This window comes from Antechinus flavipes, chromosome 3, assembly GCF_016432865.1.
Source record: "Antechinus flavipes isolate AdamAnt ecotype Samford, QLD, Australia chromosome 3, AdamAnt_v2, whole genome shotgun sequence".
Classification (NCBI taxonomy): domain Eukaryota; kingdom Metazoa; phylum Chordata; class Mammalia; order Dasyuromorphia; family Dasyuridae; genus Antechinus; species Antechinus flavipes.
The window spans coordinates 611690180-611704072 of NC_067400.1; the positions used below are offsets into that span (position 1 = coordinate 611690180).

Below are 13893 nucleotides of genomic sequence, written 5' to 3' on the forward strand. Positions count from 1 at the left end.
CTAGAAAAAATAACAACAAAATTCATATGGAAGAACAAAAGATCAAGAATCTCAAGGGAATTAATGAAAAAAAAAAAAATCAAATGAAGATGGCCTAGCTGTACCTGATCTAAAACTGTATTATAAAGCAGCAGTCACCAAAACCATTTGGTATTGGCTAAGAAATAGATTAGTGGATCAGTGGAAAAGGCTAGGCTCACAAGACAGAACAGTCAACTATAGCAATCTAGTGTTTGACAAACCCAAAGATCCTAACTTTTGGGATAAGAATTCATTATTTGACAAAAACTGCTGGGATAACTGGAAATTAGGTTGGCAGAAATTAGGCATGGACCCACACTTAACACCATATATCAAGATAAGATCAAAATGGGTCCATGATTTAGGCATAAAGAATAATATTATAAATAAATTAGAGGAACATAGGATAGTTTATCTCTCAGACTTGTGGAGGAGGAAGATTTTTGTGACCAAAGATGAACTAGAGACCATTATTGATCACAAAATAGAAAATTTTGATTACATCAAATTAAAAGGCCTTTGTACAAACAAAACTAATGCAAACAAGATTAGAAGGGAAGCAACAAACTGGGAAAACATCTTCACAGTTAAAGGTTCTAATAAAGGCCTCATTTCCAAAATATATAGAGAATTGACTCTAATTTATAAGAAATCAAGCCATTCTCCAATTGATAAATGGTCAAAGGATATGAACAATTTTCAGATGATGAAAGGAAAGAGTGTTCCAAATTACTATTGATCAGAGAAATGCAAATTAAGACAACTCTGAGATATCACTACACAGCTGTCAGATTGGCTAAGATGCAGGAAAAATAATGATGAATGTTAGAGGGGATATGGGAAAACTGGGACACTGATGCATTGTTGGTGGAATTGTGAACGAATCCACCATTCTGGAGAGCAATCTGGAATTATGCCCAAAAAGTTATCAAACTGTGCATACCCTTTGATCCAGCAGTGTTACTACTGGGCTTATATCCCAAAGAAATACTAAAGAAGGAAAAGGGACCTGTATGTGCCAAAATGTTTGTGGCAGCCCTGTTTGTAGTGGCTAGAAACTGGAAAATGAATGGATGCCCATCAATCGGAGAATAGCTGGGTAAATTGTGGTATATGAATGTTATGGAATATTATTGCTCTGTAAGAAATGACCAGCAGGATGAATACAGAGAGGCTTGGAGACTTACATGAACTGATGCTGAGTGAAATGAGCAAAACCGGGAGATCATTATATACTTCAACAACTATACTGTATGAAGATGTATTCTGATGGAAGTGGGATTTCTTTGACAAAGAGAAGATCTAACTCAGTTTTAATTGATCAAGGATGGACAGAAGCAGCTACACCCAAAGAAAGAACACTGAGAAATGAATGTAAACTGTTTGCATTTTTATTTTTCTTCCCAGGTTATTTCTACCTTCTGTATCTAAGATATACTGTGACATATTTAACATGTATAGGACTGCTTGCCATCTGGAGGAGGGAGGGGAAAAAACGGAACAGAAGTGAGTGCAAGAGGTAATGTTGTAAAAAATTACCCTGGCATGGGTTCTGGCAAATAAAAAGTTATAATAAATAAATAACTAAATAAAGCAAAAACAAAAAAAGAATAGATTATATTTATTTCATCCCATAACCAATTATATGAAAGATTCCCTTCTACTTTTTATATGGCATGACCTTTAATTTCTAAGTGACATATACATTTCAGATTTATTGTGTTATGGTATGAGACGTTAGTCTAAACCTAATTTTCCCCAAACTACTTTCCTTACAAGCAATCCTTGTTAAATAGGGAATTCTATCTTCTGAGGCAATTTGTGCTTTGAGATTTAGAATACATTGAAGGGGAGCTCTTTACCTTATCCTATTTCTCTTGAGTTATTTTGTCTTTCAAGTTTCAGCTCTCTATCTCTTTTCCCTATCTCCCTTCTCTCTGCTTGAATCTTCCCTTTCCTCACCTTCCATCTTTATCCTTCAACTCAAAATTTTCCTCTTTTTCTTTTTTTTTTCTCAAAAACAGCAATGTAGGCTGCGTGCTGCCTTAAGTCTATCAGATCTTGGTCCTTTAATCTACAAGCCACGTACCTCTTCTTTACGCGTGTATGAAATATTTTTTCTTCTTTTTTCTTCTTGTTCTCATTTTCTGTATTGCCTTTTTCCAATCTGGGTAAAGATTCATTTATTATAGTCTGGGGAGCTGCAGTTAATGCTTCTAGAAGAGTGGCAGGAAGTAGTTTTCTTTTCTTTTGCTCCGTGAACAGCTCCTCCGGTCGCTTCCTCTCCTTCAGGAGCTGCTTGTCCCTGAGCAGAGCGTCCCGCAGGCGCCGCTCGTCTTTCTTGGCCTCCGCTTGGGCGCTGGCAAATGTCAACTCTTCGGGGGCTTCATCTTCATCTTCCTCCTCTTCCTCTTCTTCCTCCTCCTCTACTGTCTCCACCGCTGGGCCGCCACCGGGGAACTCCAAGTCTGGTTCCTCCCCTTCTCAAAATTCTCCTCTTCTTCAATTTCAGCCTTTCTCTTGAAGTTTCTCAGCACTCCCAAATGTCTCCTCTCCAAAGTTAATCTCATCTTCCCCCAATTCCAAAGCCCACCAGATCCATATCCTAATCTCTTCTCCTTCCGCCCAAATCCTACGTTCCCCATAAATGTGGCTTCTGGGTCCATTTAGTCCAATGTGATAAAAATTCCCTTTCCAACATCCTTAAGAGATGGTAACCAAGTGACAGGGAACAAGTCATTGATTTTTCACTTGGACTAGACCTATAGTTTCATTACTGCAAGGAGGCTTTGGGACGGAGACTCTGACGGCCTTTGCAGATCGGTAGCGCATCCGGAAGGTGCAGTCTCTGAAAATCACGGGCAGCACTAAGGGAGTGTTTGGCCACACGGCTAATATGTCTTATATAAAAGACCCGAACCCAGCCCTTCCTAACTCTGAGACCAGCCTCTCTCACCCACCCCGGCTCTGCCTCTCAGGTCATTGATTTTTTAGACCAAACGTATCATTTCCATTTCCCATCCCCCACTACCTCCTCCCTCCCTCCTCCCTCCGAACTAGCCATCGCACTCTTTGCCCTCTGGAACGCCGGGTCCATCGGTAACAAGCCTTGAACATCCTAAACCTTTCTTACTCCTTCCATCTTCCGGCCCCGTTGGTAGTGGCTCCGCACGGCCCAGACCGGCTCCTCGCTCCCCAGTGCTCCGCCCCGACCCTTCCAGTCAGTCTGTAACCTCGCGCCTAAGATTCCCTCACCCCGTGTTTATGACCCAACCAAGAGGCCTGGCTCGCGGTCTTCCCTCCCAAACCCTCGCGCTCAGAGGCCCATTTAACTTCTCTGCAATCCCGACATCCTTCACGCGCTCCAGGTCCTTGCGCGGGAACTCCGAAGTGCCTTCACCTGATCACATTTTTAATAATCATTCCATCTTTCCCTCTGCCTGATAATCCTCAGACCTGCTGCATCTGCCCTGGGACCGCCCTCACCCCCTCCTCACCGACTATCCCTCCTCTCCCCCCCTCCCCGCTCATTATTATCCTCCCCCCTCCTTCTTTCCTGCACAAATTCCTTGAAAACCTAATCGCCGGCTTTGGTGCCGTCATCTCTTCCCCAGCATCTTCTAAACCCCAAACCCGATTTCTGACATCATCTTTCAACTGAAACTCCTCTCCAAATAATCTTGAAATCACTGACTTCGCTATAGCTAAGGAGGGCCTGCCCGCCAGGCTCACACCCTAGATGGCGTCCTTGACACCCACGTGCTCCCGTCTTCCCACAGGTCCCGTGGATTCCTCCTCGGGGACTTCGTGCTCAGAGCGGGCGTCAGGAACACTCACGTCCGCCGGTTCGAATCCAGCCTCGGACACTTCCTAGCTGGGAGACCCCGGGCAGTCCCTCCACCCTGTTTGCCTCAGTTTCCTCGTCTGAGGAATGAGCTGGAGAAGGAACGGCCAAGTGGGGTCGGGAAGGGTTGGGCACGGGTGAACAACAAAACACTCTCTTGTTTATCCTCGTCTGTCCTCGGTGTCTACATGGATGAGAGGTTCCCGGAAGCCTAGAATTAGAGCCGGGGGGACCTCCAAGGTCACGTCCTCCTACACCCCGCTTCCACCCACTTTAGATTATGAGGGTCCCCCTAGGACTCCCTAGCCCAGCATTAGGTAGTGCGCCTGCGTCAGAGCCTTCTGGACTTCACTTCCCAGCATCCTTGGTTCTCAGCCTCTCCCACGTGAGCCACAGAGCCCCGCCCCCTAACCTGCGGAGGCCTTGACAGCGCGAGACGGATTCTGGGACTAGCCCTGGAAGGGCTCCTTCGGAGCTGTTCCTGCGCAGGCGCAGCGGTGCGGACTGCCGAAAGAGCGCTTGGACCACGGTGGCAGCAGCCGAGGTGACGCTGGCTGGGAACCCTGGGCCTCGGGCCGGGGGCGGGGGGCGCCGACCGCGGAGCCGAGAGAGGTCCCCCTGCATGATCCCCACCGGCGCTGTCCCGGCAGCCTTTCCGCGCTCCCCGCGACAGACCTCCCCGTGCCCCCCATCCTTCCTCATCTCCGCCTCCCCCTTTCTGTCTCCCACCAGCCTCCCCTCCCGTGACCCCCACCTTGCCCTTTCCCCTAGCCCCATTCCTCCCCATCTCCCCCCTCTTCCCCATCCCTCCCCATCTCCCCCAACCTCCCCCATCCCTCCCCGTCTCCCCCATCCTTATCTCTGCTTCTCCCCTTTCTCTGTCTCCCACCAGGCTCCCCTCCCGTGACCCCCACCTTGCCCTTCCCCATCTCCTTTGCCTCTGTCCCTCCCCTCCCCTGGAACCTCCCCCCTTTTTTCTGCCTCCCCTCCCTGCAAACCTCTCGCCTCCCCTCACACTCTTCCTCCCCGAACGGCCTGGGCCCGCTGGTTCTGTACTGGTGTGAAAGGGTGTCTTGGGCCCGGGGGCGCTCGTAGCTGGTGCCCCTGACTCCCCTGCACTTTGACCCCGTGGGGGGCTGGGGAAGAGCCAAAGGCTCCTGGCCTGGCTCTGGCCCTGATACTGGTGAGACGCCCCGGTTCAGCCTCCCGCACACGTTTGCCCCCCACTGTGAGAAGGGGACCGGGGGCTGAGGAGGCGGCAGTGTGGGCAAGACTCTCGGACCTGGGTCCCCTGGTGCCCCCTAAGTATGTTTTCTCCAGAACACGTGCGCACACACATGCAAAAGCCATTTTTCAGTCCCTTCCGTCCCTCGGCCCCCATTTGGGGCAGAGACACTGCAGTGGATTGTCATTTCCTCCTCCAGCTCATTTTACAGTTGAGGAAACTGAGGCAGACAGGGCCAGCTGACTGGCGCAGAGTCTGGGAAGCATCCTCAGAGGCTGCATTTGAACTCGGGAAGATGAGCTTCCCGGCACTGCACCGGCCAGCTGCCCGCCAAGCTCGGGGGCCTTCCCTGAGATCCCTGCCAAACGGCCGCCCGCGCTCACCCGCGCATCTCGTCTCTCTTTCAGGGTCTCCTGCCTCCTCAGCGGGTTCCGGGGGCGCTTCCACCGCCGCATCCCTCCCCCTCCCAGAGAGTGGGTCCCTCCGGAGCCTCGCTTCCAGCCCCAGGGACGCTGCCTCGGTGCCAGGTCATGGCCAGGCCCCTGAGCCCACGAGAGCCCGTCGGCCTCCTGAGAATAAAGGTGGAAGAAGATCTTCCCGGGTACCAAGAATTCTTCCTGGGAGGAAATAAGCCTGGGCCCTCTGGGCAGCGCTTCAGGGCAGCGGCCGGGGCACAGCCAGCCTTGTCTGAGGGGACGGGCCCCGGGGCCCCGCAGACTCCAGGCCGCAGTGAGTACTTCCACAGGTTAGGGCCCCCGGGCTGGGTTTGGTGAAAGGATGCACACCCACATGGGTCTCCCAGTTAAGGGGAAAGCTTTATCACGGGGACCAAAGTTCCAGAGGAGCTTTCAGCAAAGGGCTGAGCTGGAAGAAGCTGTGCCGCTGCGGGACAGGCTGCTAATCGGGGGATCCAGCAGAGTCCCACTCCGGAGATAATTGTGACAATTGAAGCGGGCTTAAAGTTCCCGGGGAATCTAGCCAAGGAAAGAGAAAGATCAGGGTGGGCCCTCATGGTGGAGTGCTAGGGGTGGGCTGCAGCTCCCAGAACCAGCACTGAATTACTGCTGGGCCCAGCTGGCCTCAGGGTCTCTCTGGCCTTGCCACCTTGTCAGACCCCATCATTCCCCCTGAGCAGTCCCAAATTCTTTGGGGGCAAAGGGTCGGAGGTCACCTCCTGGAGGCTGGCCCGCCCGAGCTGGGTCCATACTGAGGTGGGGAGACTCGTAGCTGCAGCACCTGGGGGGCTGAGTGTTAGGAGCGAGCCGGGGGTATTCGGGTGGGAGTCCTGGAGTCCGGAAAATAAAAGCTCACTGGACATGAAGGGCACCTTTGGAGTCAGAATATACATGTTCCCTCTCATTCCTGTCCCTCTTTCTAAAGCTCTGATGGGGGCAGAGGCCCCGGGGATCCCATTTCACCCCAACAAGGGAGCAGGACAGGAGGAATAATAAGAGTTTTTGAGTGGTAGGTCCCCAGACTGACAAGACAGAGGGAAGGTCTCCTTCGATTCCCATCACTCTGACGGAAGGCCCGGGTAGAGCCAGAGTCCCGGGGCAGGACAGCACAAGAAAGCCCCCGCATCAAAAAGAAATTCGTTGGACTTACCTTCCCTATCCGAAGTTACCCTGCGTTCGGTCATTGATGGAATAAGGGGGAGCTGGAGCCTCCAAAGGGCCACGTTTCAAGCCTTGTAGCAGCCAGTTGTCACCGCGCCCTGGAGGTCTTGCATTTGCCTCTTTTTTTAGCCTTTTTATTGCTACCTTTGGCTTTAAGTCATCTTCCCTTCCAAATACATTTCTTTCCCCCTTGCCCCCCTTCCCAGGGAGCCGTCCCTTGTAACAAGACTTAAAAGAGAGAAAGGAGGCTTTTTTTAAACAAAAGCAGCTGGGGCTGAGGGCCCCAGGTCACTCATGGAATCTTTCTTCTCTCCTAGAGCCTCCTTTCCAGGATTCTGCTCTTCCCTGGCAGGGAATCCCAGGAGGAGGAGGAGGAAGGCTTCTGACATCTGGATCCCAGGTGAGTCCCAGGATGCTGGACACACACCTGTGGGCTCTCTTCTCCCACCCATTCACCCTTCCCTCATTCACCCGCTGATATTTCTGTGACCACTGTAGGGCCATTCCTGCCCTCGGAGCGTCCGATTCTCATGGAAGGGGCAGAAGGGAAGGCTTGTGGATAAGCGCCACGTGAGTGAGGGTCCCAGGCAGAGGAAGGTGGGATGCAGAAGCAGAGAGGGGCGGACATTGTCCTCGAAGTCTCAGGCTGGTGACTGAGGGTTCGGGCCCTTGCCAGGATGCGGGCTTTGGGACAGTGGAAGGCAGCTTCCCCGGGCTCGCTTCCCTTTTGCTGTTACTCACTCGTTGGCCCTGGTCCTGCTCTTCAGAGCCACAAAGGGATTTGGGCCTCTGCCTTGATCCTGCCAGGGGGAGGCCGGGGAAGGAGGCTGAGATCTATCCTGGACATGGAGCGTGGGCCTGGAGCCTGAGAGAGGCGGCCAGGGTTGGAGAGGTGGCTGGTGAGCCGGCCCTGAGCCTGGGAGAGCTTCCCCGCAGCAGGGGCAGCCCTGGGAGGACGTCTCTGCTGGGGAGGCAGGAGGAGACCCAGGGAAGAGCCGTGTCCCCCCCAGGAGGAGAGCAGGAAGCAGCAGACGGCATTCGTTGCCTTGGCGGGGAAGGAGCACTCCTAAAACTGGTCCCCGGCCTGGCCGCTGACCAGAGGGGGCTGGGAGCTGGGCCACGGCCTCTGCCAGCACTAGCTCAGCAAGGACTGGAGAGGATGGAAATAATATCCGACTTAGGAAGTGGAGGCTGCTTATGGCAAAGAGGAAGCTCTGTTCTGAGAGGGGAGAGCCTCTAGGCCCTTGTCCCTGCGGCCAGAAAAGCTTGTTCCCAGCTCACGGCACACGGGAGTGCTGAGAAGGCAGCGCGGTGGGTCCGAAGGGGACTTCTGGACCGTGCTCCCCAGGAGCGTGGCCGGTGTTGGAGGGGCCCATGTACTGTGCAGGGTCCACACATGGCCACTGAGCGCAGCTGCCCCAGAGGGAGTTGTGGCTAAAGTGCTGAGGGCCCCTAAGTGGGGGGCCGGAAAGATGAGCGGGAGGGGGCCTTTAGCTTGGGAAGAACAGCTAAGGGGGCTAGGCTTGGCCAGTGGGATCTGCCCCATTTTGCCAAGGGAGCGTCTGCTTCCACGGTCCCTGCTCTTGTCACTGTCCCCCAGCTCTGCATATATCCCCGGCCCGCTGTGCAGAAAGAGAACCAGACCCGTGGGGGACAGGCATGCTTCGGGACGGGCTCCCCCCTTGGCTGGCCCTGAGGTGCCGTGTCCTGCTCACTGTGTGTTGGGGAGGGGCAGAGCAGTCTCCCAGAGGCTGAGGGCCCGGCTTGGGCCTCAGTGCTGACCCAGTCAAAAGCCTCCAAGGTGCAAGCACCGGGGGTCAGCAGCAGGGATGCTCAGTCTCTGAGCGTGACAGGAGGGGTGGGAGCCGCCAGGAGCCGGGCACAGGACTCTATTTTGTTTATATAGCTATTCAGAGAGAGAATTTCCCCCTAAGAACTGCTTTGGCTGCAGCCTGTAGGTTTTGGTATGTTCTCTCATCATTGTCATTCTCTTGGATGAAATTATGGGTTGTTTCTGGGATTTGTTTGACCCACTCATTCTTTAGAATTAGATTATTTAATTTCCAATTGAATATAATTTTTATTGCGTTGTGGTTTGAAAGGAAAGCATTTATTATTTCTGTTGAGGTGTGAGAAATGAGGGTTAAGAGATCCCTTGACAGCAACAGGGTCCCCTGGCTGGTGCAGGCTTTGTGAAAGAATTTGCAAACCCGAACGAATACAGGCCCAGGGTTTGTGGCAAAAAATGGGTTTGTTACACTAACAGCTTTCTTGGCAGGCAAAATCCTGCTAGGATTTTTGCAAAGGTTTGGGCACACAGCCTTTGATTATATTGGGGTTTTTTGGCCCAGAGCTGGGGACCAATCTCCAGATGAATTTGAAGGACTAATTTTTAACCCAATAGAGGGTAGTGATTATGCCCCAGGCCAAGATCTCCAACTGAATTAAATGAGAGTCATCTGGGAATTTCCCCTATGAATAGGAGGGTGGCTTCCCAGAGGCCCGAGGGTTTGAGACCCAGGACCACCCATCCCCCAAAGATCAAAGGGGACACAGTTTACATCATTTCTACCTTTCTGTATTTGATTGTGAGGTTTTTATGTCCTAATACATGGTCAGTTTTTGTGTGGGTGCCATGTACTGCCAAAAATAGGTGTTTTCCTTTCTGTCCCTATTCAGTTTTCTCCAGAGGTCTATCATATCTAGGTTTTCTAGGGTTCTATTAACCTCCTTGGTTTCTTGTTTGTTGTGGTTAGATTTGTCTAATTCTGAGAGGCGGAGGTTGAGGTCCCCCACTAGTATAGTTTCTTCCTGTAACTGGCTTAAAATCTTCTCTGGGAATCTCCCTGTTCTACCCCTTGGTGCATATACATTTAGTAGTTCATTATTTACAGTACCCTTTATCAAGATGTGCTTTCCTTCCTTAACTCTTCTAATAAGATTTTTGCTTTTGCTTTGTGAGATCAGAATTACTACCCCTGCTTTTTTTACTTCAGCTGAAACGTAATAAATTCTGTTCCAGCCTTTTACCTTTACTCAGTATGTGTCCCTGCGGCAAATGTAAACAACATATTGTAGGCTTCTATTTTAATCCACTCTGCTGTTTGCTTCCCTTTTATGAGAGCTCCTCCCATTTCCATTCCCACTTACAATTACCAGCTCTGTTTTGTCCTTCATGCTATTTTCTCCCCATTATATACTTTTGTTCTATCTTTCCACCCTGTCCTTAATCCTGTCCTTTTTTTACCCACCCCACTTATCCCTTTACCCACCTTATCTCCTATCAGCTCCCCTGATAGTGTTTTTTACCTGCCCCACCCATTGTCTTATCTTCTGTCACCCCTTCCCTTCCCTTTTGCCTAGTGTTTCTGCCCTCCCTTCTTTTCCCCTTTCTCCTGCTTTATAGGGTTAGATAAATTTCTGTACTCAATTGAATGATAAATTATTCCCTCTTGGAACCAAAACTGATGAGATGAAAGCTGCAGATGGTGCTCAGCCTCCTCCCTTCTTTCCCTCCATTGTAATAGGTCTTTTGCACCTCTTCATGTGAACAGTTTGTTCTATTAGACTTCCCCTTTCCTTTTCCCCACCCCTTAATATCTTTTTCTTTGATGTCATCCCATCAGAGTCCATTCACAGCCACACCCTCAGTCCACAGACACTCTCCCCAGTGACAGATGCAGTTCTCAGGACTTACAAATCTCCTTTTCCCATCCAGGGAGGTAAACAGTTTAACCTTTATATAATATATATTTTCCCTGTTTCCCTTTCTGTGCTTCTCCTGGGCACAGGCCTGCTGCTTGGGGAGCAGGGGTCAGAGGCCGGAGGCTGGAGAGGATGAGTCAAGGTGGGATAATTCAGATGGAGGACCCTGATTAAAAATGAAAGGCGCTGAAGGCCAGGGAAATTGCCCCGCGCCAAAGGGCTAACTCTTGGGGTCTCCCTGAGAATCCAGGAAGAGAAGGCAAGGTCTCCTCTGGAATCAGCATGGGGAGCCGGGGGGAGCCCAGGGAGAAATCATGGAGAGCTGCGGTGGTGGCGAAACATCCTCCTTCCCAACATCTTGGGCTCTCTTTCGCTGTAAGGGGGCTTGGTCACCATCCAGAACTGGGGTGTTTGGGTTCAGAACCCAAGATTTTCTGGTGCTGAATTCCTGCCTCTCCTGCACCCCTCTACCTTGTTGAGGTGAGGAGATGTAGGGGAGACGTGAGAAAGATTCAGGCGAGGGGAGTTTGTCCACCAACAGTATAAAAGGGGGTGGGGGATAAGGAGGAAGCTCAGGCCCTGAGATGGGAATGGTGTTAGCTTTGATGTGGATTGGGAACACCCTGGAAGCCCAGGGGGCACAGGACCCCGAGTAGTCTGTTCTGACCCTGCTTGTGCCCACCTGAGGCTCTTCCTGCTGCATCTACCTGAGGAGGGGGCTCCTGGCAGCGCCAGCACTGCCCTTTTTCTCAGTCCTCATCCCCCAAATCTTGCTCACTTCTGTTGTTTCTGCCCTTGTATCATCCTCCATAACTGACTCACACAGACCCTCCTCACTTCCATTTAGACTTTTATAGCCTCCTATCTGGGCTTGCTGCCTCCAGCCTCCCACCTGTCCTTCACATGGCTACCAAAGGGATTCCCTCAAGCCTGATTCTGACGTGGTCCTCCCAACATCTGTACGTGTACTGGGTCCTAGGGTTAAACCTAAAGCCCTCAATTTGGCATTTAAAGTCATGTAAAACCTAGTCCCATCTTATCTTTCCAGTTTTCTCCAACTTGCTTAGGACCCTCTGCTCCTGGATAGCCTAGCTTCATGGCCTGTGTCTTATATTTTGAGCTCTCTTTACCCCTCTTGTCTCATTCCTTTCCTTTTCTCTCCTCTTTTCCCTTCTCTTCCCTTTTTTTCTCTTCTCTCTCTCTCCCTTCCTTTCTCAACCCTCCTCTCCTTCCTTCTCTTCTCCTTTTCTCCCTCCTTTCTCCCCATCACTTCCTTCCCAGTCCTTTTCAATGTTTTAATTTCTTCTTTGTATGCTCTTAATATGGACATTCTTCTAGGTTCTCTCCTTTAAATGGTTTTCTTTCTTTTCTTAAAAAAATTATTCATTTCTTACAAACCAAAACACTTATTTATAAAGTGTATGCATGGGTACTTTTTCCAACATTGGTTTTAAATTATTTTCAATCACTTCATCTTTGTAAATCTCTTACCTGGTGAGCTCATCTTTTCCCATTAATTTGATTATTCTCTTTATTTTGATGACTGCCAGTTCTCCAGATTCAGATTGGAAGAACTCCAAATTCTTCAAATACAACTCTCTCCCCTAAGTTCATTTCCTTATTTCACATCCAACTAACATTTAAAATTTGGCTTGTCCAAAACCGAATTTAACATTTTTGCCTTTAAACATTCTCCTCCTGCTTTCTAATTCTGTTAATGGCATCCCTTCCCTCCAATCATGACCGGTTGAAATCACAAAGTCATTGTGGACTTTCCTGTCTCTCATTTTCCATCTTCAATTGCTTCTTCAGTCCTTTTCTATCTCCACATGATCTCTCAAGTCCATGTCCTGTTATTACTGTACATCTTATCATCATCTTAGTTCACCCCCATATCTTCTCTTGCCTGCATTGTCCTCCACTCCTTCCTTCAACTACCAATTAAATGAGCAACTAGGAAAGTGGTGCCCTCAAAAGTAATAGGGAAGATAGGAAGGAAGGAGAGTTTGGGGGAAAGATAATGAGTTCTTCTTTGGAGATAATGAGTGTCAGATGTCTACCAGATATCCAATTCAAGATGTCTGGAAAGCAGTTGGAGATGCAAGATTGGGAGTCAGTAGAGTTTGGCGTAGGAAAGGTAGATTTGGGAATCACCCAGAAATGGTAATAAATCCATGGAGCTGATGAGATCACCATGAAATAGTAAAGAGAGAGAAGGGAAGAAGGCCCAGAATAACCCTGAGGGACATCTCCAGGTAGAGGGTGACCTGTATGAAGATCCAGCAAAGAAAACAGAAGTTGTTGTCAGAGAGGTGGGAGGAGAACCAGGAGAGCATGTGGAATCCCCCGTTTTTTTCCCCAATTAAATTTGATGTATTGTATTTCTCCATCACAATGTTTGTGTATGTTCAACTTTCTTTTGTCCTTTCAGGTAAGAATGGTTCATCTCATGGGCCCTCCCCCCTCCATGTTTGCATATTTTTTACCCACCCCAATTATAAAGCAAGCTTCACCCTTCTCTTGCGCCTTTGTACAGTAATATATTCCTTTTACTCTCCTTCTTCTTTATGCTCTTAAAATTCTTAGAACAAAACCAATCTACTTCCAGATCTTGTTTTTCATAGTTAGCTTTCTTTGTACTCTGAAGGGATACTTACTTACATTATTAAACAGATGGTTCACTTTTTTCATACAAACTTACCTTTTTTTTGATTGTTTCCAGCTGAAAAGACAATTCGACCCTTGTCTTTTTATTAGGAATGTTTGAAAATTCTCTAATTTACTCTTCCTTTACTCCCTGGTACATAATCAAGTAGACTGTTCACATTTTTCACATAAACTTACCTTTTTCTTGATTATTTGCAGTTGAAAAGACAATTCAACCCTTGTTCTTTCGTTAGAAATGTTTGAAAATTCTTTTTCATTAAAGATTCATTTTTCTTCTTGTAGCATTATATTCAGCTTTGCAAGATAATATATTCTTGATTATAAGTGTCTGTCTTTTGGCTTTTTAAATATATGCCAATATCTTCTATAGTTTATAGTAGAAGGAGTCAATGGATTCTTCCTATCTTTGCTTTGCATTTGGATTTTAATAGATCTGAACAATTTTATTTATGAATTCTTAAAATAGTGTCCATACTTTTTCTTCTTTAATCTTGTTGGGTTGTGCCAGTAGGACCCCTGTTCTGCCCCAAATCGTATTGATTTTTCACCAGTCAGTATTCTCCCTGAGGCACAAATTTGTTTTATTTGTTGGGAAAATCTGGAGAGCTTGAAATTTTCCAACCTATTCCATCTCTCCAGAATCCTTTCCATTTTTTCTTACCAAATTCTCATGCCTATTATAAATAAGGTTAGAGAATTACTATGGTATAATATTCAAAATGATTGTCTAATGGGTTTTCATATTTTGTCAATGGAAATATTAACAGTATGTAATTTACTGCTATAACGTATGCTTTTTTTTAGAATAATAGTTC

The 13893-nt window shown here is 48.6% G+C and overlaps 1 protein-coding gene across 1 annotated transcript in view; it reads left to right on the forward strand.

Moving 5' to 3' along the window:
* Nucleotides 1–4314: 4314 nt before the first annotated feature.
* Nucleotides 4315–13893, forward strand: part of LOC127556055 (zinc finger protein 420-like) — a 35971-nt gene continuing 26392 nt past the window's right edge. The window contains exons 1-3 of the mRNA XM_051988906.1: nt 4315–4409; nt 5498–5819; nt 7024–7106. Of these exons, the coding sequence (XP_051844866.1) occupies nt 5621–5819; nt 7024–7106 (282 nt within the window). The 5' untranslated portion in view covers nt 4315–4409; nt 5498–5620. The remainder of the gene's footprint in view (nt 4410–5497; nt 5820–7023; nt 7107–13893) is intronic.